We start from the raw sequence: 26159 nt of genomic DNA, 5'->3' as shown, positions 1-26159 counted from the left end.
CTCGCTACGGATCCAGATCCAGGGATCCGGGAGCGGTTCTGATAGATGCTTTGACAGCACCTTGGAACTTCAGGATGGCTTATGTGTTTCCACCCTTCCCGCTGCTTCCTCGATTGATTGCCAAGATCAAACAGGAGACAGCATCAGTGATTCTAATAGCGCCTGCATGGCCGCGCAGGACTTGGTATGCAGATCTAGTGGACATGTCATCCTGTCCGCCTTGGTCTCTACCTCTAAGACAGGACCTTCTGATTCAGGGTCCATTCAAACATCAAAGTCTAGCTTCTCTGAAGCTGACTGCTTGGAAATTGAACGCTTGATTTTATCAAAACGTGGTTTTTCTGAGTCGGTTATTGATACCCTGATACAGGCTAGGAAGCCTGTTACCAGAAAGATTTACCATAAAATATGGCGTAAATACCTATACTGGTGTGAATCCAAAGATTACTCCTGGAGTAAGGTTAGGATTCCTAGGATATTGTCTTTTCTACAAGAAGGTTTAGAAAAGGGTTTATCGGCTAGCTCATTAAAGGGACAGATCTCAGCTCTGTCCATCTTGTTACACAGGCGTCTGTCAGAAAATTCAGACATCCAGGCCTTTTGTCAGGCTTTAGCTAGGATCAAGCCTGTGTTTAAAGCTGTTGCTCCGCCATGGAGTTTAAACTTAGTTCTTAACGTTTTACAGGGTGTTCCGTTTGAACCCCTTCATTCCATTGATATAAAATTGTTATCTTGGAAAGTTCTATTTTTAATGGCTATTTCCTCGGCTCGAAGAGTCTCTGAGTTATCAGCCCTACATTGTGATTCTCCTTATCTGATCTTTCACTCAGACAAGGTAGTTCTGCGTACTAAACCTGGTTTCTTACCTAAGGTTGTCTCTAACAGGAATATCATTCAAGAGATTGTTGTTCCATCCTTGTGTCCAAATCCTTCTTCTAAGAAGGAACGTCTTCTACACAATCTGGATGTAGTTCGTGCCCTCAAGTTCTACTTGCAGGCAACTAAAGATTTTCGCCAAACTTCTTCCCTGTTTGTCGTTTATTCTGGGCAGAGGAGAGGTCAAAAAGCTTCTGCTACCTCTCTCTCTTTTTGGCTTCGTAGCATAATACGTTTAGCCTATGAGACTGCTGGACAGCAGCCTCCTGAAAGAATTACAGCTCATTCCACTAGAGCTGTGGCTTCCACTTGGGCCTTTAAGAATGAGGCCTCTGTTGAACAGATTTGCAAGGCTGCAACTTGGTCTTCGCTTCATACTTTTTCCAAATTTTACAAATTTGACACTTTTGCTTCTTCGGAGGCTATTTTTGGGAGAAAGGTTCTTCAGGCAGTGGTTCCTTCTGTATAATGAGCCTGCCTATCCCTCCCGTCATCCGTGTACTTTTGCTTTGGTATTGGTATCCCAGAAGTAATGATGACCCGTGGACTGATCACACATAACAGAAGAAAACATAATTTATGCTTACCTGATAAATTCCTTTCTTCTGTTGTGTGATCAGTCCACGGCCCGCCCTGTTTTTTAAGGCAGGTAAATATTTTTTAAATTATAATTCAGTCACCACTACACCCTTGGCTTCTCCTTTCTCGTTGGTCTTTGGTCGAATGACTGGAGGTGACGTAGAGGGGAGGAGCTATATAGCAACTCTGCTGGGTGAATCCTCTTGCACTTCCTGTAGGGGAGCAGATAATATCCCAGAAGTAATGATGACCCGTGGACTGATCACACAACAGAAGAAAGGAATTTATCAGGTAAGCATAAATTATGTTTTTGCGTACCAAACCTGGATTCCTTCCTAAGGTTGTTACTAATAAGAATATTAATCAGGAAATTGTTGTTCCTTCTCTGTGTCCTAATCCTTCCTCTAAGAAGGAGCGTCTATTGCACAACTTGGACGTGGTTCGTGCTTTAAAGTTTTACTTGCAAGCGACCAAAGATTTCCGTCAAACATCTTCTTTGTTTGTTGTCTATTGTGGACAACGTAGAGGTCAAAAAGCTACAGCTACCTCTCTTGCCTTTTGGCTGAAAAGCATTATCCGTTTGGCATACGAGACTGCTGGACAGCAGCCTCCTGAAAGAATTACAGCTCACTCTACTAGAGCGGTGGCTTCCACATGGGCTTTTAAAAATGATGCTTCTGTTGAACAGATTTGTAAGGCTGCGACTTGGTCTTCGCTTCATACCTTTTCCAAATTTTACAAACTTGATACCTTTGCTTCTTCGGAGGCTATTTTTTTGGAGAAAGGTTCTTCAAGCAGTGGTGCCTTCTGTTTAACCATCTGTCTTGTCTCTACCGTTCATCCGTTTCCTGTAGCTTTGGTATTGTATCCCACAAGTAAAGGATGAATCCGTGGACTCGTATTACCTTTATAGAAGAAAAGTGAATTTATGCTTACCTGATAAATTGATTTCTTCTATGGTAAGACGAGTCCACGGCCCGCCCTGTCATTTTAAGACAGATTATATTTTTTTGATTTAAACTTCAGTCACCTCTGCACCTTGTAGTTTCTCCTTTTCCTTCCTGTACCTTCGGTCGAATGACGGGGGGGTGGAGCTAAGGGAGGAGCTATATAGACAGCTCTGCTGTGGTGCTCTTTGCCACTTCCTGTTAGCAGGAGGATAATATCCCACAAGTAAAGGATGAATCCGTGGACTCGTCTTACCATAGAAGAAATTAATTTATCAGGTAAGCATAAATTTACTTTTCTTTTACAAAGATATGACGAGTCCACGGATTTCATCCTTGTGGGATATTAACCTCCTGCTAACAGGAAGTGGCAAAGAGCACCACAGCAGAGCTGTATATATAGCCCTTCCCCTCCACCCCAGTCATTCTCTTTGCCTGTGTTATACTAGGAAGAGGTAAAGTGAGGTGTTAGTTTTAGTTTTTTCAATCAAGAAGTTTTTTATTTTTAAATGGTACCGGTGTGTACTATTTTCCTCAGGGGGATATGGAAGAAGATTTCTGCCCTGAGGTTGATGATCTTAGCAGACGTAACTAAGATCCATGTTGGTTCCCACAGAGTGCTGAAGGTAGTGTAAGAGAAATCTTCAGTGTGGAGAACCACTGCATGCTACAAGCATTGAGGTACTGGTGGTTGTATTTTTTATTTTTATTTCTATTTGTTTTTTTAAATAAATATTGTCATTTGATACTTGCTCTGTGAATTCTTAGGAATTTTTAGGCAATTAATTACAAATTGTTAGTTTTTGATCTCTATAGCTGCTTGTGGTTAGCTCTCCTCAAATTTGTAACTTTTATCAAGCATTGAGGTATGTTCAGTCTTTTTTTCTGAGGAGACCTGTTATATCAGAATGGCTGATATTTTATTCCTTGCTAAAGAAGGGGGTAAGAAGTAGACCTGTTTTTTAAAAAAAAAAAAAAAAACAAGGGTGGTACTTTACATCCTGTGCTTAACGTTTTTCATTTGACATAATGTGGGTGTTATGAATAGGGCTGCAGCATTACTATGCTGTTTTTAGGGGGACCACATGGTGTTATTTCCTAACCGCTTCCTATGCAGTGTTTCAGATTAGTTTGTTGATCGTCCTTGATGGGCGGGGCCTATTTTCGCGCGCTCCGACGCGCAGTATATTCTGTCTAAGGAGGCAGCAGGAATGAGCTCCGGTTGGGCCTAATCTTATGTTCTGATGACCGGATTGTGGTAGAGTCGTTTTTCAGTACCCTGAGGGCAGGTAGTCGCCACAGCAGAACTGTGGCGAGGTGCAGGGGTCATTTTTTCAGACAAATTGTATTTTTTGCTATAAATGTCCTGTAGGGGTTAATTTAGCCTTTTTGCTCTTGGGTGCAATAATTTTTGGCCACATTAAACGTGTTTCTAATCAGATTGCGTTATTTAGCTTTTTAAAGCAGTTTTGGAAAAATTGTACACTTTTTATTTTTTAAAGGCGCAGTACATTTTTTTGAAAAAATTGTTGAAAGTTGAAACGACTATTGTGATTATTGCTAGTCTGTTCAACATGTCTGACATTGAGGATACTAATTGCTCTATGTGTTTAGAAGCCATTGTGGAACCCCCCCTTACGTTGTGTACCTCTTGTACTGAAAGGGCCTTAAAATGTAAAAAGCATATTTTAAGTAAAGAAAGTGTGCCTAAGGATGATTCTCAGTATGAAGAGAATCAGGATATGCCATCCAATTCTCCCCAAGTGTCACAACCTTTAACACCCACACAAGCGACGCCAAGTACTTCTAGTGCGTCTAATACTTTTACTCTGCAGGAGATGGCTGCAGTTATGTCAACTACCCTTACAGAGGTATTATCTAATTTACCAGTGTTACAGGGTAAACGCAGTAGGACAGGTATTAATGTAAATACTGAATCCTCTGATGCTTTATTAGCTATTTCCGATGTACCCTCATAGTGCTCTGAGTTGGGGGTTAGGGAATTGCTGTCTGAGGGTGAACTTTCAGACCCAGGAAATATGTTACCTCAGACAGATTCGGACGTTATGTCTTTTAAATTTAAGCTTGAACACCTCCGTCTGTTACTTAGGGAGGTTTTAGTGACTCTGGATGATTGTGACCCTATTGTGATACCACCAGAGAAATTGTGTAAGATGGACAAATATCTAGAGGTGCCTAGTTACACTGATGTTTTTCCGGTTCCTAAAAGAATTTCGGAAATTGTAAAAAAGGAATGGGATAGACTAGGTATACCGTTCTCTCCTCCTCCTACTTTTAAGAAAATGTTTCCCATATCAGACACCATTCGAGACTTGTGGCAAACGGTCCCTAAGGTGGAGGGAGCCATATCTAACCTGGCTAAGCGTACAACTATACCTATTGAGGACAGTTGTGCTTTCAAAGACCCTATGGAAAAAAATTTAGAGGGTCTTCTAAAGAAATTATTTATTCATCAAGGTTTCCTTTTACAACCTACGGCTTGCATTGTTCCAGTAACTACTGCAGCAGGTTTTTGGTTTGAGGCCCTAGAAGAGTCTCTGAAGGTTGAGACTCCATTAGATTACATCCTGGATATAGAATTAAGGCTCTCAAGCTAGCTAATTCTTTTATTATTGATGCCGCTTTCCAAATTGCTAAATTAGCAGCGAAAAATGCAGGATTTGCCATTTTAGCGCGTAGAGCGTTATGGCTCAAATCTTGGTCTGCTGATGTTCAAAGCTTTAAGCTATTCCTTTTAAAGGTAAGACCCTATTCGGGCCTGAATTGAAGGAGATAATTTCTGACATTACTGGAGGTAAAGGCCATGCCCTACCTCAGGATAAGTCTGTTAAAATGAGGGGTAAACAGAATAATTTTCGTTCCTTTCGAAACTATAAAGGAGGACCCTCAGCCTCTTCTTCCTCCACAAAGCAGGAAGGGAATTTTGCTCAATCTGTTAGTCTGGAAACCCAACCAGACTTGGAATAAAGGTAAACAATCCAAGAAGCCCGCTGCTGCTTCCAAGACAGCATGAAGGGGTGGCCCCCGATCCGGGACCGGATCTGGTAGGGGGCAGACTTTCTTTCTTTGCTCAGGCTTGGGCATGAGATGTTCAGGACTCCTGGGCACTGGAAATAGTGACCCACGGGTATCAACTGGAATTCAAGGATTTTCTCCCAAGAGGGAGATTTCATCTTTCACGATCATCTGTAGACCAGATAAAGAGAGGCGTTCTTACGCTGTGTAAAAGACCTCTATACCATGGGAGTAATTTGTCCTGTTCCAAAGCTGGAACAGGGACAGGGGTTTTACTCAAATCTTTTTGTAGTTCCCAAAAAAGAGGGAACTTTCAGACCCATTTTAGATCTCAAGTGTCTAAACAAGTTTCTCAGAGTACCATCGTTCAACATGGAGACTATACGAACAATCTTACCAATGATCCAGGAGGGTCAATATATGACTACCGTGGACTTGAAGGATTCATACCTTCATATCCCTATCCACAAGGATCATCATCAGTTCCTAATGTTTGCCTTCCTGGACAAACATTATCAGTTTGTGGCTCTTCCTTTCGGGTTGGCCACGGCACCCAGAATCTTCACAAAGGTTCTAGGGTCTCTTTTAGCGGTTCTCAGACCGCGGGGCATTGCAGTAGCGCCTTATCTGGACGATATTCTGATTCAGGCTTCGACTTATCAATTGACAAAATCTCACACGGACATTGTATTGTCTTTCCTGAGATCTCACGGTTGGAAAGTGAACATAGAAAAGAGTTCATTAGTTCCACGGACAAGGGTTCCCTTCTTGGGGACTCTTATAGACTCGGTAGACATGAAAATATTTCTGACAGAGGTCAGAAAGACAAAGATTCTGAATACTTGCCGAGCACTTCAGTCCATTCATCGGCCATCAGTGGCTCAGTGCATGGAAGTCATTGGATTAATGGTAGCGGCAATGGATATAATTCCGTTTGCCCGCTTTCATCTCAGACCACTGCAGCTGTGCATGCTCGGACAGTGGAATGGGGACTATGCGAACTTATCTCCTCAGATAAATCTGGATCAAGAGACCAGAGACTCTCTTCTTTGGTGGTTGTCGCCGGATCATCTGTCCCAGGGGACATGTTTCCGCAGACCCTCATGGGTGATAGTGACAACGGACGCCAGTCTTCTGGGCTGGGGTGCAGTCTGGAATTCCCTGAAGGCTCAGGGTGTTTGGACTCAGGTGGAGTCTCTACTTCCAATCAATATTCTGTAACTGAGAGCAATATACAATGCGCTTCAGGCGTGGCCTCAGTTAGCTTCGGCCGAATTCATCAGATTCCAGTCGGACAATATCACGACTGTGGCGTATATCAATCATCATGTGTTTCCACCTTTTCCTCTCCTTCCACGCGTGATTGCTCGAATCAAACAGGAGAGAGCTTCAGTAATTATGATGGCGCCTGCGTGGCCACGCAGGACTTGGTATGCAGATCTAGTGGACATGTCCTCTCTGCCACCGTGGAAACTTCCTTTGAGACAGGACCTTCTCATTCAAGGACCTTTCCAACATCCAAATCTAATTTCTCTGCAACTGACTGCTTGGAGATTGGACGCTTGATTCTCTGATTCGGTCATTGATACTTTGATACAGGCTCGAAAGCCTGTCACTAGAAAAATCTATCATAAGATATGGCGTAAATATGTTTATTGGTGTAAATCCAAGGGTTACTCATGGAGTAAAATTAGAATTCCCAGGATTCTGTCTTTTCTCCAAGGAGGATTGGAGACAGGATTATCAGCAAGTTCCTTAAAGGGACAGATTTCTGCTTTGTCAATTTTGCTTCACAAACGTTTGGCAAATGTGTCGGATGTTCAGTCTTTTTGTCAGGCTTTAACTAGAATTAAGCCTGTATTTAGACCAATTACACCTCCCTGGAGTTTGAATTTAGTTCTTAATGTTCTTCAAGGGGTTCCGTTTGAACCCATGCATTTCATAGATATTAAATTGTTACCTTCGAAAGTTCTGTTTTTGGTTGCTATTTCTTCTGCTCGAAGAGTTTCTGAGCTTTCTGCGTTACAATGTGATTCGCCTTATCTTATATTTCATTCTGATAAAGTGGTTTTACGTACCAAACCTGGATTTCTTCCTACGGTTGTTTCAAATAAGAATATTAATCAGGAAATTGTTGTTCCTTCCTTGTGCCCTAATCCTTCTTCTAAGAAGGAGCGTCTGTTACATAACCTGGACGTGGTCCGTGCCTTGAAGTTTTACTTACAGGCAACCAAGGATTTCCGTCAATCATCTTCATTATTCCTTGTTTATTCCGGAAAGTGTAGGGGTCAGAAAGCTACGGCTACCTCTTTCTTTTTGGCTGAGGAGTATCATCCGCCTGGCATATGAGACTGCTGGACAGCAGCCTCCTGAAAGAATTACGGCTCATTCTACTAGGGCTGTGGCTTCCACATGGGCCTTTAAAAACGATGCTTCTGTTGAACAGATTTGTAAGGCTGCGACTTGGTTGTCCCTTCATACTTTTTCCAAATTTGATACTTTTGCTTCTTCTGAGGCTTTTTTTGGGAGAAAGGTTCTTCAAGCAGTGGTGCCTTCCGTTTAGGTTCCTGTCTTGTCCCTCCCTTTCATCCGTGTCCTAATGCTTTGGTATTTGTATCCCACAAGTAAGGATAAAATCCGTGGACTCGTCATATCTTTGTAAAAGAAAAGTAAATTTATGCTTACCTGATAAAATAATTTCTTTTACGATTGCCGAGTCCACAGCCCACCCTGTTCTTTTAAGACAGATTTATTTTATTTTTTGTAAACTTCAGTCACCTCTGCACCTTTTAGTCTTTCCTTTTCTCTTCCTAAACCTTTGGTCGAATGAGGGGAAGGGAGGGGCTATATATACAGCTCTGCTGTGGTGCTCTTTTCCACTTCCTGTTAGCAGGAGGTTAATATCCCACAAGTAAGGATGAAATCCGTGGACTCATCATATCGTAAAAGAAATTAATTTATCAGGTAAGCATAAATTTACTTTTTCTACCTCAAGACAAAAAGGACAAAATTAAGGGTCACCAGAATTTTAATTTTTGTTTCTTTCGCAACTTCAAAGAACAAGTCTTCCTCTTCTTCTTCCAAGTCGGAAATGGAGTCTAAGTCAGCATGAAGGGGCCGTCCCCGATCCAGTCTTGGATCAGGTAGGGGGCAGGCTTTCCTTCTTGCGGCAGGCTTGGATCCACGATGTCCCAGATCCTTGTGTCGTGGAAGTAGTATCCCAGGGATACAGGATAGGGTTCAAGTCTTGCCCCCCCAAGGGCAGATTTATCCTGGCAAGGTTATCTGCACACCAGGTGAAGAGAGAGGCCTTCTTAAACTGCGTAAAGGACCTATCTTCTCGGGGAGTGATTGTTCCTGTTCCCGTGGCGGAACAGGGTCAAGGATTCTATTCAAACCTTTTTGTGGTTCCCAAGAAAGAGGGATCTTTATGACCCATATTGGACCTCAAGTGTCTCAACAAATTCCTCAAGGTTCCGTCCTTCAAAAGGGAAACTATTTGTTCCATTCTTCTCTTGGTTCAGGAGGGTCAGTTCATGACTACCATAAACCTAAAGGACGCATTTCTTTATGTTCATCACCAATTCCTGCGCTTTGCCTTTCTAGACAAACACTTCCAGTTTATTGCCCTTCCCTTTGGCTTTGCTACAGCTCCTCAAATCTTTACAATGATTCTGGGGACCCTTTTGGCCATGGTCAGATCTCGGGGAATAGTGGTGGTGCCATACCTGGACGACATCTTGGTTCAGGCACCATCTTTTCAGTTAGCAAGATCTCATACAGAGATGTTGTCTATTCTACGTTGCCACGGGGGTAGTAAGTGATTCTGGAAAAGAGTTCCCTGGTGCCAGGCACCAGGTTGTGTTTCTTAGGAACGGTTATACATTCACTGTCCATGAAGATTTTTCTGACGTATGTCCTTGTCTTTCACTTCAGTCCTCTGTCCGTCCATCAGTGGCTCAGTGTATGTAAATAATTAGTGTGATGGTTGCTTCCATGGACATCAATCCTTTTGCTTGGTTCCATCTGAGACCCCTACAGTTATGCATGCTCAGACAATGGAACGGAGACCACTCGGATCTCTTGCAGAGGATAACTCTGGTTCCCCTAACAAAAGATTCTCTTTCTTGGTGGATTTTGCTAGACCATCTGTCTCGGGGTACATGTTTCCCGAGACCATCCTGGGTGATTGTGACCACAGACGCCAGTCTGTCAGGCTGGGGAGCAGTTTGGGATTCCTTAAAGCCTCAAGGTCTTTGGATTCGAGAGGAGTTTTCTCTTCCCATAAACATCCTAGAGTTGAGAGCAATCATCAATGCCATAACAGCCTGGCCTCAACTAGCTTTGGTCTGCTTTATAAGATTCCAATCGGACATCACCACCTCGGTGGCATACATCAACTACCAGGAAGGAACTCTGAGTTTGTTCGCTATGAAGGAGGTGACTCACATTCTCCAGTGAGCGGAGTCTCACGATTGTCTCCTTTCTGCCATCCACATCCCAGGGGTGGACAACTGGGAAGCGGATTTTCTGAGCAGGCAGACTTTTCATCCCGGGGAGTGGGCTCTCCATCCGGAGATATTCACAATGATAGCCCTCATGTGTGGGGTTCCGGATCTGATGGCGTTGCGTCTCAAAGCCAAGCTTCCAAGGTACGGATCAAGATATCCACAAGCCGCTCTGATTGACGCTCTTGCGGTGCCTTGGTACTTCAGTCTTGCATACCTGTTTTTGCTCTTCTTCCTCGAGTCATATCTCGTATCAAGCAGGAGAGGGTGTCTGTGATTCTAATTGCTTATGTCTGGCTTTGCCAGATCTGGTTCGCGGATCTGGTGAAGATGTCTTCTCTTCCACCTTGGAGATTGCCTTTGAGGAAAGACCTTCTACTTCAGGGTCACTTCCTCCACCCATATCTAGATTCTCTGAAGCTGACTGCTTGGAGATTGAACGCCTAGTCTTGGCTAGGCATGGTTTTTCTCTTGTAAGGTGTATCCAGTCCACGGGTTCATCCATTACTTGTGGGATATTCTCCTTCCCAACAGGAAGTTGCAAGAGGACACCCACAGCAGAGCTGTCTATATAGCTCCTCCCCTAACTGCCACCCCCAGTCATTCTCTTGCAACTCTCGACAAGAAAGGAAGTGTCAAGAGATATGTGGTGACTTAGTGTAGTTTTACCTTCAATCAAGAGTTTGTTATTTTTAAACGGTACCGGCGTTGTACTGTTTTACTCTCAGGCAGAAATTAGAAGAAGAGTTCTGCCTGGAGGTTTGATGATCTTAGCGGTTTGTAACTAAGGTCCACTGCTGTTCTCACACATAACTGAAGAGTATGGGACAACTTCAGTTGGGGGAACGGTCTGCAGATTACCTGCTTTGAGGTATGTTCAGTATTTTTATTTCTAGAGAGATGAAATGAGTTCTAGAAAATGCTGACAGAGCCTTGTGTATTTGAGGTAAGCCTGATGCAGTGATTTAACAGCGACTGGGATCATGCTTACAGAACAGGGTAATACTCATGTTAATGCTTATATTACTTAGTGACAAAACGTTTACATGATTTCATAAATAGGACGTTTTTTCTCTGAGGGAGATAACTCTTTATTTGGGGCCTAGTTTCCACATGGCTAATCAGATACTCCTAGGAGTACTTTCTTAAGGCCCCTCTGACATCCAGTACATGGTGGGAGGGGCCTATTTTAGCGCTCTAAATGCGCAGTTTTAATTCAGACTGAGACATCTAGCTTCCCTAGAGGAGTCCTGACACCTGAGGACCATTACAAGGGGTTTATTTCTGCACAAAATCGTATTTGTGGGCAGGTAGGAGCCTCAGCAGAGCTGTGGCAGGGTGTTCAACTGTCTTTTAACGTTTTTTAAATCCGGTTTGGGGCCTAAGGGGTTAATCATCCATTTGCAAGTGGGTGCAATGTTGCTTTAGTCCCTTACACACACTGTAAAAATTTCAAAGACTTTACTATATTTTTTCACTGTTTTGCAGTTTGTGTTAGTTTTTTTCTCTTAAAGGCACAGTAACGTTTTTGTTTAATTGCTGTTTCACCTTTATTAAAGTGTTTTCCAAGCTTGCTTGTCTCATTACTAGTCTGTTAAACATGTCTGACATAGAGGAAACTCCTTGTTCAATATGTTTAGAAGCCATGGTGGAACCCCCTCTTAGAATGTGTACCAAATGTACTGAAATTTCTATAAACTATAAAGACCATATTATGGCGCTTAAAGATTTATCTCCAGGGGATTCTCTGACTGAAAGAAGGGAGATTATGCCATCCAGCTCTCCCCATGTGTCAGAACCTATAACTCCCGCTCAAGTGACGCCAAGTACATCTAGCGCGTCTAATTCTTTTACCTTACAGGACATGGCGGCAGTTATGAATACTACCCTCACAGAGGTATTGTCCAAACTGCCAGGGTTACAAGGAAAGCGAGACAGCACTGGGGCTAGAACTAATACAGAGCTTTCTGACACTTTAATGCCTGTGTCCGATATTCCCTCACAATACTCAGAAGCCGAGGCAGGTGAGCTTCTATCTGTGGGTGACATTTCAGACTCAGGGAAGGCGTTACTTCATTCTGATTCTGAAATGACAGCTTTTAAATTTAAGCTTGAACACCTCCGCTTATTGCTTAGGGAGGTTTTAGCGACTCTGGATGACTGTGACCCCATTTTGGTTCCAGAGAAATTGTGTAAAATGGACAAATACTTTGCAGTGCCTGTTTACACTGATGTTTTTCCAGTCCCTAAGAGGTTTTCGGAAATTATTACTAAGGAATGGGATAGACCAGGTGTGCCATTCTCTCCCCCTCCTGCTTTCAAAAAGATGTTTCCCATAGATGCCGCCATACGGGACTCGTGGCAGATGGTCCCTAAGGTGGAGGGAGCAGTCTCTACCCTAGCTAAGCGTACAACTATCCCCGTCGAGGACAGTTGTGCTTTCCTAGATCCTATGGATAAAAAATTGGAGGGTCTCCTTAAGAAAATTTTTATACATCAAGGTTTTATTCTCCAGCCTCTTGCATGCATAGCCCCAGTTAATGCTGCAGCGGCTTTTTGGTTCGAGTCTCTTGAGGAGGCTCTGCAGGTAGAGACCCCGTTAGACGATATTCTAGACAGGATTAAAGCTCTTAAGTTAGCCAACTCCTTTATTTCTGACGCCGTTTTTCAGTTAACCAAACTAACTGCTAAGAATTCAGGTTTTGCAATTTTGGCGCATAGGGCGCTATGGCTTAAGTCCTGGTCAGCAGACGTTACTTCAAAGTCTAAGCTTCTTAACATCCCCTTCAAGGGACAGATCCTATTCGGGCCCGGTCTGAAGGAGATCATTTCCGATATAACTGGAGGAAAAGGTCACGCCCTTCCTCAGGATAGGTCCAATAAGTTAAGGACCAAACAGAATAATTTTCGTTCCTTTCGAAACTTCAAGAGTGGCGCAGCCTCAACTTCCTCTAATGCAAAACAAGAGGGAAATTTCGCCCAGTCCAAACCAGTCTGGAAACCTAACCAGGCTTGGAACAAGGGGAAGCAGGCCAAGAAACCTGCGGCTGCCTCTAAGACAGCATGAAGGAGTAGCCCCCGATCCGGGACTGGATCTAGTAGGGGGCAGAATTTCTCTCTTCGCCCAGGCTTGGGCAAGAGACGTCCAGGATCCCTGGGCACTAGAGATTGTTTCCCAGGGATATCTTCTGGAATTCAAAGGTTCATCTCCAAAGGGGAGATTTCATCTCTCACAACTATCTGTAAACCAGATAAAAAGAGAGGCATTCTTACGTTGCGTTCAAGACCTACTGGTTATGGGAGTAATCCACCCAGTTCCAAGAGAGGAACAGGGGCTGGGTTTCTATTCAAACCTGTTTATAGTTCCCAAGAAAGAGGGAACCTTCAGACCTATCTTGGATCTCAAGATCCTAAACAAATTTCTCAGGGTCCCATCCTTCAAGATCCGAACCATCCTCCCTATGATCCAGGAGGGTCAATATATGACTACCATGGACTTAAAGGATGCTTATCTCCACATTCCAATTCACAGAGATCATCATCAGTTCCTCAGGTTCGCCTTCCTAGACAGGCATTACCAGTTTGTGGCTCTTCCCTTCGGGTTAACCACGGCACCAAGAATCTTTACGAAGGTTCTAGGGTCCCTTCTGGCGGTTCTAAGGCCCCCTTCTGGCGGTTCTAAGGCCGCGGGGCATAGCGGTAGCCCCTTACCTAGACGACATTCTGATTCAGGTGTCGACTTTTCAAATCGCCAAGTCTCATACGGAAATTGTTCTGGCCTTTCTGAGGTCTCACGGGTGGAAAGTGAACATAGAAAAGATTTCTCTCTCTCCTCTCACAAGAGTTTCCTTCCTAGGAACTCTGATAGATTCAGTAGATATGAAAAATTTTCTGACAGAAGTCAGGATTTCAAAGCTTCTAACCTCTTGCCGTGCTCTTCATTCCACTTCTCGGCCATCAGTGGCTCAGTGTATGGAAATGATCGGCCTAATGGTAGCGGCAATGGACATAGTTCCGTTTGCCCGCCTACATCTCAGACCACTGCAACTTTGCATGCTCAACCAGTGGAATGGGGACTACACAGATTTGTCTCCTCTGTTAGATCTGGATCAAGAGACCAGGGATTCTCTTCTCTGGTGGTTATCTCGGGTCCATCTATCCAGGGGAATGAGTTTCCGCAGGCCAGAGTGGACTAGTGACGACAGATGCCAGCCTTCTGGGCTGGGGCGCAGTCTGGAACTCCCTGAAGGCTCAGGGTTCGTGGACTGAGGAGGAAGCCCTCCTTCCGATAAACATTCTAGAACTAAGAGCGATAGTCAATGCTCTTCAGGCTTGGCCTCAACTAGCTGCGGCCAAGTTCATCAGATTTCAGTCGGACAATATCACGACTGTAGCCTTTATCAACCATCAGGGGGGAACAAGGAGTCCCCTGGCCATGATGGAGGTTTCAAAGATAATTCTATGGGCAGAGTTTCACTCTTGCCTTCTCTCAGCTATCCACATCCCAGGAGTAGAGAACTGGGAGGCGGATTTTCTAAGTCGGCAGACTTTTCATCCGGGGGAGTGGTAACTCCATCCGGAGGTATTTGCCCAGCTGATTCAACTATGGGGCAAACCAGAACTGGATCTGATGGCGTCTCGTCAGAATGCCAAGCTTCCTTGTTATGGGTCCAGGTCAAGGGATCCCCAGGCTGCACTGATAGATGTTCTAGCAGTGCCCTGGTCCTTCAGCCTGGCTTATGTGTTTCCACCATTTCCTTTCCTCCCTCGTCTGATTGCCAAGATCATGCAGGAGAGAGCTTCAGTTATTTTGATAGCACCTGCGTGGCCACGCAGGACTTGGTATGCAGATCTGGTGGAAATGTCATCCTTTGCACCATGGACTCTTCCGCTGAGGCAGGACCTTCTACTCCAAGGTCCATTCAAACATCCAAATCTTATTTCTCTGCGGCTGACTGCTTGGAGATTGAACGCTTGATTTTATACCTTAATTTAGGCTCGAAAGCCTGTCACCAGGAAAATCTATCATAAGATATGGTGTAAATATTTTCATTGGTGTGAATCCAAGGGTTACTCATGGAGTAAAGTCAGGATTCCTAGGATTTTATCCTTTCTCCAAGAAGGATTGGAGAAGGGATTGTCAGCTAGTTCCTTAAAGGGACAGATTTCTGCTCTGTCTATTCTTCTGCACAAGCGTCTGGCAGATGACGTTTTGTCAGGCTTTAGTTAGAATCAAGCCTGTGTTTAAACCTGTTGCTCCGCCATGGAGTTTAAATTTTGTTCTTAAAGTTCTTCAAGGGGTTCCGTTTGAACCTCTGCATTCCATAGATATCAAGCTTTTATCTTGGAAAGTTCTCTTTTTGGTAGCTATCTCTTCGGCTCGAAGAGTTTCAGAGTTATCTGCCTTACAGCGTGATTCCCCTTATCTGATCTTCCATGCAGATAAGGTAGTTTTGCGTACCAAACCTGGTTTTCTTTCTAAGGTGGTATCTAATAAGAATATCAATCAGGAGATTGTTGTTCCTTCACTGTGTCCTAATCCTTCTTCAAAGAAGTAACGTCTATTACACAATCTTGAAGTGGTTCGTGCTTTAAAGTTTTATTTACAAGCTACTAAGGATTTTCGTCAAACATCTGCATTGTTTGTCGTCTACTCTGGACAGAGGAGAAGCCAAAAGGCTTCGGCATCTTCTCTTTCTTTTTGGCTGAGAAGCATAATCCGTTTAGCTTATGAGACTGCTGGCCAGCAGCCTGCTGAAAGAATTACAGCTCATTCCACTAGAGCGGTACCTTCCACATGGGCTTTTAAAAATGAGGCCTCTGTTGAACAGATTTGTAAGGCGGCGACTTAGTCTTCACTTCATACTTTTTCTAAATTCTACAAATTTGATACTTTTGCTTCCTCGGAAGCTATTTTTGGGAAAAAGGTCTTGCAGGCAGTGGTGCCTTCCGTTTAAGTTCCTGCCTTGTCCCTCCCTTCATCCGTGTCCTAAAGCTTTGGTATTGGTATCCCACAAGTAATGGATGAACCCGTGGACTGGATACACCTTACAAGAGAAAACAAAATTTATGCTTACCTGATGAATTTCTTTCTCTTGTGGTGTATCCAGTCCACGGCCCGCCCTATCACTTTAAGGCAGGTTATTTTTAAACTACAGTCACCACTGCACCCTATAGTTTCTCCTTTTTTCTTGCTTGTCTTCGGTCGAATGACTGGGGGTGGCAGTTCGGGGAGGAGCTATATAGACAGCTCTGCTGTGGGTGTCCTCTTGCAACTTCCTGTTGGGAAGGAGAATATCCCATAAGTAATGGATGAACCCGTGGACTGGATACACCACAAGAGAAAGAAATTTATCAGGTAAGCATAAATTTTGTTTTCTGAGAAAGTCATTGATACAATGCTTTAGGCTTGTAAACCTGTTACTCGTAAGATTTATCATAAGGTATGGCTTAAATACCTTTATTGGTGTGAAGCAAAGGGTTTCTCTTGGAGCAGGGTGTGAGGGTTCCTCGAATTTTGTCTTTTTTTCAGGAGGGCCTGCAGAAAGGTTTATCAGCCAGCACTCTGAAGAGTCAGGTTTCTGCTCTGTCTATTCTTCTGCCAGATGTTCAATCCTTTGTGCAGGCCTTGGTCAGAATCAGGCCTGTGTTTAAACCTGTCACTCCCTCTTGAGCCTTAATCTTGTTCTTAAAGTTCTGCAGCAGGCTCCGTTTTAAGCCTATGCATTCAGTTGAAATTAAGTTGTTTTCTTGGAAAGTTTTGTTTCTCCTTGCTATTTCTTCTCCTCGCAGAGTTTCCGAGCTTTCACCTCTGAAGTGCGATTCTCCTTACCTTATTTTCTTTTACAAGATATGACGAGTCCACGGATTTCATCCTTATTTATGGGATATCGCCTCCTGGTCAGCAGGAGGTGGCAAAGAGCACCACAGCAGAGCTGTATATTATAGCTCCTCCCCTCCCTCCCACTCCAGTCATTCTCTTTGCCTGTGTTAGTGATAGGAAGAGGTAAAGTGAGGTGTTAGTTTAGTTTCTTCAATCAAGAGATTTTTATTTTAAATGGTACCAGTGAGTACTATTTTTCTCAGGGTACACAGCAACCGGAGAAATCTTCATTCAGTGACTCCCTTATTATTTGCTGCCCTGATGATGATGGTCTTAGCAAACATTATCTAAGACCCTGCTTGTTCCCACAGATTGGCTGAAGGTGGTGTAAAGAGCATCTTCATTGTGTGGGACCACATCATGCTGCGCTCAGCATTGAGGTATGTGCAGTCATTTGCTTCTGGGGAAACTGAGATATATCAGAACAGACTGATATTTATTCCCTATACCGGGGAGGGGTAAGCAGTATGCACAGAGATCAGGAGATGGTGTGCCTGGGATTCCCCCCTCTGTTGGATGCTATCAACTGTGTTTATTTTTTCAGTAAACTGATGTGTGCTTCACCCAGTGGGTATACTATGTTGTGGGCTGACGCTGGGAGATTGCGGATTGTTCCCCAAGGGTTCTAACGTTATCTGTGGAACTTATGAGACGGGGGAGTTGTACGTTTATTTGAGGGGCACATTGGCGGTTCTCTTTATTATGGTTTATGTGTTAAACCAACATTTTTTTCTTCCCATGCGGTTTCCTTGCTGGGGAATTGATTTACGCCCACGATGGGCGGGGCCTAGCTTTGCGCGCTTAGCCGCGCAGTTGTCATCCGGATCCTCGATTGGCTGCAGGTCTCTGGGCTCCGGTTTGGCCTAAGTCAGTTTGTGTATGTAACTTTCACAAACAGACTTGGGAGCGCCGTTCACGGAGTATTCAGTGTCTTGTGGAGGCAGGTAGGCGCCGCAGCAGAGCTGTGTCGAGGTGCAAGTGCCAAAAGTTTGTTAAACCCTTATGCATAGCTAAACTGGGTATACAGAGTAAAATTTACTGAACGTTTAATAGTGCTCCCTATTGTTGCATAGTTTTGTTGTGGAGCAGAAAAATTATTACGGTATTATTTTTTAAAGACACAGTACGCTTGTTTTTTTCAAAAAAAATTCTATAAGGTTTGGCCTCAAAATTAATTTTAATTGAGTAAAAGACGATCAATATTGCTATTGCTGGTTTGTTTGTCATGGCTGACCTTCAGGAAAGTACCTGTTCTATGTGTTTAGATGCCAATGTGGAACCCCCTATTCCTTTTTTTTTTCCTCATGTACTGAGAGGGCCTTACAATGTAAAGAACAAATTTTCTTTAATGCAAGTATGTCTAAGGATGATTCTCAGACTGATGAGACTCAGGGTATGCCACAAATTTCTCCCCAAGCATCACAACCTCAACCGCGTCCACTTCATTCACTCTGCAGGATATGGCTGCAGTTATGTCATCCATTCTTACAGAAGTTTTATCTAAGTTGCCAGTGTTACAAGGCAAACGCAGCAGGTCAGAGGCCCATGTGGCCCCTGCGAATTCTGATGCTTTAATGGCTATCTCCGATATACCTTCACAGGGCTCTGAATTGGGGGGTAGGAAGGCCCTGTCAGAGGGGGAACTGTCTGACGCAGGAAGTGCATTACCCCCGACAGATTCGGACGTCATGTCCTTCGAATTTAAACTTGAACACCTCCGTCTTTTACTGCAAGAGGTTTTGGTGACTCTGGACTCTGACTCTATTGTGGTCCCACCAGAGAAATTGAGTAAAAAGCCAAAGTCACCTGGAGACCCAACCAGGCTTGGAACAAGGGTAAACAACCCAAGAAGCCTGCTGCTGCTCCCAAGACAGCATGAAGGGGCAGACTTTCTCTCTTTGTCCAGGCTTGGATAAGACGTTTAGGATCCATGGACACTAGAAATTGTCTCGAGGGTATCAGTTTGAGTTAAAAAATTCCTTCCCAAGGGGAAGGTTTCTTCTTTCACGATTGTCTGTAGATCAGATAAAAAGTGAGGCGTTCTTACGTTGTGTAAAAGACCTCTCCACTATGGGAGTAATTTGTCCCGTTCCAATACAGTAACAGGGGCGGGGGTTTTACTCAAATTTTGTTGTGGTTCCAAAAAAAGAGGGAACGTTCCGACCCATTTTAGATCTCAAGAGTGTAAACATGTTTCTCAGAGTTCCATCCTTCAAGATGGAGACTTTTCGGACAATTCTTCCATTGATCCAGGAGGGTCAATATATGACTACTGTGGACTTAAAGGATGCATACCTTCATATTCCTATCCACAGAGATCATCACCAGTTCCTGAGGTTTGCTTTACTGGACAAACATTTTCAGTTCATGGCCCTTCCTTTTGGGCTGGCCACGGCACCCAGGATCTTCACGAAAGTTCTAGGGTCTCTGCTGGCGGTTCTCAGACCGCGGGGCATTGCAGTGGCGCATTATCTGGACGATATTCTGATCCAGGCGTCGTCTTATCAGCTGACAAAGTCTCATACCGACATTGTTCTATCCTTTCTAAGTACTCACGGGTGGAAGGTGAATCTAGAAAAGAGTTCACTAATTCCTCAGACAAGGGTTCCTTTCCTGGGAACTCTAATAGACTCTATATCCATGAAAATCTTTTTGACGGAAGTCTGAAAGTTAAAGATTCTGAATACATGCCGATCCCTTCAGTCCAATCCTCGGCCATCAGTGGCTCAGTGCATGGAGGTAATTGGATTGATGGTGGCGGCAATGGACATCATTCAGTTTGCTCGTTTTCATCTCAGACCTCTACAACTGAGCACGCTCACAGTGGAATGGAGATTATGCAAATTTTTCTCCTCAGATAGATCTGGATCAGGAGACAAGGGAGACTCTTCTTTGGTGGTTGTTGCCGGATCATCTGTCCCAAGGGACGTGCTTCCGCAGACCCTCATGGGTGATAGTGACAACGGATGACAGTCTAGAATTCCCTGAAGGCTCAGGGTGTGTGGACTCTGTCGGAGTCTTTACTTACAATCAATATTCTGGAGTTGAGAGCAATATTCAATGCGCTTCAGGCTTGGGCTCAGTTGGCTTCGGCCAAATTCATCTTTTTTCAGTCGGACAACATCACGACTGTGGTGTACATCAGTCATCAGGGAGGAACAAGGAGTTCCTTAGCGATGACCGAAGTATCCAAGATAATTTGGTGGGAGGAGGGTCACTCTTGTTATCTGTCAGCAATCTACATGCCAGGAGTGGACAACTGGGAAGCGGATTTTTTGAGCAGACAGACGTTTCATCCGGGGGAATGGGAACTCCATCCGGAGGTTTTTGCCACCCTGATTCGTCAGAATGCCAAGCTCCCGAGATACGGATCCAGGTCCAGGTATCCTCAGGCCGAACTGATAGATGCCTTGGCAGTGCCTTGGTCGTTCAACCTTGCTTATGTGTTTCCACCGTTTGCTCTCCTTCCCCGGGTGATTGCTCTGATCAAACAGGAGAGGGCTACGGTGATTCTCATTGCTCCTGCGTGGCCTTGCAGGACTTGGTATCCTGATCTGGTGGACATGTCCTCTCTGCCACCGTGAAAGCTTCCATTGAGGCATGACCTTCTCATTCAGGGACCCTTCCATCATCCGAATCTAGTTTCTCTGCAGCGGACTGCTTGGAGATTGAACTCTTGGTTTTATCTAAGCGAGGGTTCTCTGATTCGGTCATTGATACCTTGATCCAGGCTCGTAAGCCTGTTACTAGAAGGATTTACCATAAGATATGGCGTAAATATCTTTATTGTTGCAAATCCAAGGGCTACTCATGGAGTAAGATTAGGATTTTATCTTTTCTCCAAGAAGGATTGGAGAAAGGGTTATCAGCAAGTTCCTTAAAGGGACAGATTTCTGCTTTGTCTATTTTGCTACACAAACGTCTGGCAGATATTCCGGATGTTCAATCTTTTTGTCAGGCTCTGACTAGAATCAGGCCTGTGTTTAGACCTATTGTTCCTCCTTGGAGTTTGAATTTAGTTCTTAATGTTCTTCAAGGGGTTCTGTTCGAACCTATGCATTCCATAGATATTAAGTTGTTATCTTGGAAAGTTTTATTTTTGGTTGCTATTTCTTCTGCTCGCAGAGTTTGAGCTTTCAGCATTACAATGTGATTCTCCTTACCTTATTTTTCATTCTGATAAGGTAGTGTTACGTACCAAACCTGGTTTTCTTCCTAAGGTTGTTTCCAACAAAAATATTAATCAGGAAATTATTGTTCCTTCATTGTGTCCTAATTCTTCTTTTAAGAAGGAGCGTCTGTTACATAACTTGGACGTGGTCCGTGCCCTGAAGTTTTTCTTACAGGCGACAAAGGAATTTACGTCAATCTTCATTATTTGTTGTCTTTTCTGGGAAACGTAGGGGTCAGAAAGCTACGGCTACCTCTCTCTCTTTCTGGCTGAAGAGTATCATCCGTTTTGCATATGAGACTGCTGGACAGCAGCCTCCTGATAGAATTACGGCTCATTCTACTAGGGCTGTGGCTTCCTCATGGGCATTTAAAAATGATGCTTCTGTTGAACAAATTTGCAAGGCTGCAACTTGGTCGTCTCTTCACACTTTTTACAAATTTGATACTTTTGCCTCGTCCGAGGCTGTTTTTGGGAGAAGCATGCAAACTATATTTAGCATAAGATAATTGCGTTTATAAATGCTAAATAAAAATGCAATGTCTTAACAATAGTGACAATTAAGCAAAATACAGAAATGTACAATCAGCAATAGCAAAAATGATTGTGATAAATCGAGATGAGCAAAATAATACTACAACAATAACTATCCTAATTGTGTATTTATGGAGGTTAAAGTATAGAGCACGTATCTGCAGTGATTTTATAAAATACCAAGTGTTAATATAACGTTGATAAAGGGGTCGATTTTACCAAAGGCTTCGCCCCCCTTATGACTGTAGGTTCTCACAAGAGAACCTGCAGTCCGTATTTATGAAGCAGTGCTTCCCTAACCTCTTAGGTGGAGAATTTGAATCCCCCTGGTCTCCTCCTACCTGGGAGATTTACAGCTCCTGCCCGCTAGTTATTGGCTGTGCGCAGGCAGAGGGCGGCGTTCCACAAGAGCACAAAATAGCGTTCTTGTGCAATGCTGAATTCCGGCAGCTGTAAGCTTGGGTTAGTAGAAATATGCATTTTTGTAAAGTGCCTGTAAATATTACTATATCATAAAAATATATGATTTTCTAATGATTACATTTAAATATTTTCATACAATGTATATATTTTTTTTAAATTATACAACATTTTGAAATAGCCATTGAAGCAACTACTTCTGTTGTAGTTATTACATTTAGTTATACAATTTAATAAATATAATGTATCTTAAATAGAAACTATCTTCAAAGCATTTATTTTTTAAAACATCCTATTTAAATCAAAACACTGATTTATTAAATTTTTTTTTTTTAAATCATTGATTTTTATCCACCCTGCTTTTTACTGAGATTTTGAGACAGTAAGCAATTGCCAAAATGTGATAAAAGCATGCATAAACATGAATATAATTTTATAAACACATTAACTGTATAATAACTATGTAAATATAAAATAAGTGAGTATAACAATACAACATTTCTAAACCCCTATATCACAACAGTGCAATTTTGAAGATCTATATTAATTAGTGTTCAATTTCTCTCCCATTCTCTGTCTCTTACATTCCCCCTTTCTCTCTCTCTCTCTCTCTCTCTCTCCTCTTACTCTATCTGCCCTCTATGTCCCCTCTATCTCTCCGCCCATTCCCTCCCCTCCCTCTCTCCTCCTCTCCCCCCTTCTCTCTCTCTCCTTCCCCTTCTCTTTATCTCTCTCACACATATTCTTGCTTTAACAGAGTCATTTACAGATATATGTAATAACAGGTGTAAGAATAAATTAAATGAATAGTAGGTAGGGGACATATAGTAATTCTGAAGGATACACAGGGGCACTTTAATTCTTTATATTAGGGCAAATGAGATTTTGGTTTGTGGATGTGGACTGAGGAGAGGGTGTTTGTTGATCATTTGTGCTTAATAGTATCAGTGGTGTTTAAAATGGTTGGCAAAGTAATTTTCTGTAACTCAGGTGGCCATAGGGCGTTAAAAGTAAAGAATTATTATGGGAGATATGTGCTGTCACTTTGCATTTAAATATAGGAATTTATATGGGAAGATCATTTATGTGACTGAGAATTTGTTTTTATTTTTTATTTGACAGCCTGATCATTCTCTTTATAATGAATTCAGAATATGGAAAGAAGACCCTTCAATGGAAAGGACATGTCCATTTTTAGAAAGAATTTATGCGGAAGACATTTGCCCCTGTTTAGCATTCTCCAAAAGTGAAGTAAGTGTATAATTTGTAACTACATTGTATTGCTTGTTGTGCGATATAGCTATACAAGTCATATATTTAATATATACTTATATTTATTATTTACATTTTACAGACCACATTCTGCATCACACTTGGTTTTCCATAATGTAGTTTAAATAGGTAATTTATGTACCTGCACAAATGCTTTATTTTGCACAGCCTGCATTTTGTATAATTAGTTTTTCGCCAGTAAGTGTTATAAAGTGTGTAACACGACTTTGTTTTAATTAAATGAAGACTTTTAACGTTGTATTATTTAGTGAACTTCTGGGAACCCACTAAAGTCTTTGGTATGGAGAACAGTGTGTGTTGGCTTTGCTTTTATTTATTTAAATGAATGTACTGTAAGTGCGAGTGCCTTTGAGGTGCCAGTTCCCTTTGGAATGAACTGTATGATTTACACCTTACACTTTGTTTTGTTTTTTCCCAAAATATGAAAATTTTATATTTAACAAATTGTACCTTTTTAATATAAAGAAACTTTTTTACATATGGTAGTTGCAGCAAAATATAAAAAATTAGCAGAGATTACCCGTTGTTAAATTTTCCCAAATTAGATTTTACCCTGAAAGGGAAGGGATAACCTGCATTCAGAAACAATATGAGCAGACCAAGATTTGAGCCATAAAGCTTGTCTGACCAAAACAGTCTAAGCAGCATTATTAGCATTCATGCAAACCATTTCCACAACTGCATCACAAATTAAACTATTTGCACTTCTCATTAGATTTAAGCAATCCATTTATCTCATCATAAGTAGATTTTCCAGAAGCACTGAAAGGTTGCGTCAACAAACAGCAGTAGCAGCAGCTACACAGACGATACCGACACAACATAAAGCTACTACACTTTCTCCTTTATATGAAAACCTTCAAGTTGTTTATCCAAAATATCCATAATAGAGGAACTATCTTTCAAAGGAATAGTAGTATGCCTGGCAAGAGTGGAAATAGCTGCACTCACCTTAGTAATAGTTTCCCAAATATCTGCATTAGAAGGAAAAGGGAACATTAGTTTCAATCCTAAAGGGGAGGAGAGCCCACGGCCTCATTCATTACTTGTGGGAATAAGAACCTGGCCACCAGGAGGAGACACAGACACCCCAGCCAAAGGCTTAAATACCTCCCCCACTTTCCTCATCCCCCAGTCATTCTTTGCCTTTCATCACAGGAGGTTGGCAGAGAGATTCGGAGTAGTCTCTTATGGAGGATAGTACTCTTTGGAATGGGACTGGAGTTTTAAGTAGTTCTGTCAGCCTCTCAGTGAGAGCTTGGGTGAAAGTTAGGGTCCGGAGATGCAGGGAGATTCTTTCTGCAAAACCATCCCGACTCATTTTAACAACTCCATAAGCAATCAGCATTGACGAGTTTCTCTGCTTTCTACACTCAAGTTAATGTCAGGAGAGATGCTACTACACTGTCACACTTGAGAGGCCATGTTCCTGTTCCACGGCATAGATTCTGGCAAGATAGTTTCATTTTTTATACACATAATGATAACGCAGAAGACAGGGTCACAGTGTGATACCTTTTATCTTTAGATAATCAAGGGTTAATATCCCTGGTAGGGGGATTATACATAATATTGTTTGTGTCATTGCTGCGACATGTGTGAGATGAGGCTCTGGCAATGGGTGGACTTTAGTTTCACTTCTGGGAGTATTTGTGCAGCAGATTTGGCACATTTTCTCCCTAGTGCAGGGGCGATCCTGCAAGCATTCCTTCTGATCGGGTGTGGCCTACACAAATTCCTTGCTTGACCGACGGTGCAGGAGATGTAACGGTTTCTGTCGTCGGGGTCATAGGAGGTGGTGAGTGCCCCAGCCATTGGAGGTTATAAGGGTGCCATTTTTTATATTTATATCTAGTTCGTAATAAAGCCGCAAGCTATGGAGTACTCTGACGCGTTAGTGGGTACTCCCTCTTTAACTAAGTCTAGTAATTGTGTTTATTGTGAGGAGGTTCCGGTAGATTCGCCTGCTCATCTGTGTTCCACCTGCCTTGATGCCTTGCAACATCTAGAAAGAATATGATGTCTAGTACTACTGAGCCGGCCACCTCTGAGGGTTCCCCGTCCTATGAGGTGCGTTCCCTACATTCATCTCAGAGTACACATGCAGCGCCCTAGGGCATGACTATTTCTCCTATGGGAGAGATCTGTTGGCCGTCAGATTTTGTGGATCAACTGCAAACAGCGATCTCTAAGGTGATTAGTGCCTTACCATGTTCTGCCAAGCGTAAGGTAAACTATGGCGATCCAACCCAGGGGTCATCTACGCCAATGGATATTTCGGAAAGATTATCCGCTGATGAGGATGACTCTGACTCTTCGGAGGACGTTCCTTCTGGGTTGGAGTCATCTAAAGCTCCGACTGCAGAGGAGCCTGACTTTCGGATAAGGATGGAAAATTTGCGCTTTTTGCCGGAGCAAGTGCTTGCTACCCTCGAGGTTCCGGAACCAAAGCTACCGGAGGAACCTTTGATTCCTAAGCTTGATAAAGTATATGAGGACAGGGTGGTGCCTCAGACCTTCCCGGTTCCTGTTAAGATGGCTAACATTATTAAGAATGAATGGGAGAGATTAGGTTCTTCCTTTTCCACTCTGAGCTCTAGCTACGGGGGGGCTGTCCCTAAGGTGGATGGTGCTATCTCTACGCTCGCAAAGCGGACGACGATTCCTCTTGAGGATAGTTAGTCGTTTAAAGAGCCCATGGATAAAAAGTTACAGAACATGTTAAGAAAAATGTTTCAACATACGGGGTTTGTTTTTCAGCCAGCAGCAGCGGTTGCCGGAGCTGCAACATATTGGTGCAAAGCTCTGTCTGACATGGTCGAGAGGGAGACTCCCCTCGACAAGATACAGGAGAGAATTAAGGCTTTGAGGGTCGCTAATTCTTTTATTTGTGATGCCAATATGCAAATTAT

General features: G+C 43.0%; 1 protein-coding gene across 7 annotated transcripts in view; it reads left to right on the top strand.

The window, feature by feature from the left end:
• The window catches only part of RAB3IP (RAB3A interacting protein), a 318282-nt gene that overhangs the window by 197990 nt on the left and 94133 nt on the right, over positions 1–26159 (top strand). For all 7 annotated transcript variants that reach the window (XM_053716791.1, XM_053716793.1, XM_053716792.1 and 4 more), the window contains one exon: positions 23077–23205. In XM_053716791.1, coding sequence (XP_053572766.1) covers positions 23077–23205 — 129 coding nt within the window. The remainder of the gene's footprint in view (positions 1–23076; positions 23206–26159) is intronic.

Source organism: Bombina bombina, chromosome 6, assembly GCF_027579735.1.
Source record: "Bombina bombina isolate aBomBom1 chromosome 6, aBomBom1.pri, whole genome shotgun sequence".
NCBI classification, from domain to species: Eukaryota; Metazoa; Chordata; class Amphibia; order Anura; family Bombinatoridae; genus Bombina; species Bombina bombina.
This window is presented reverse-complemented; position numbering and strand designations above follow the sequence as displayed.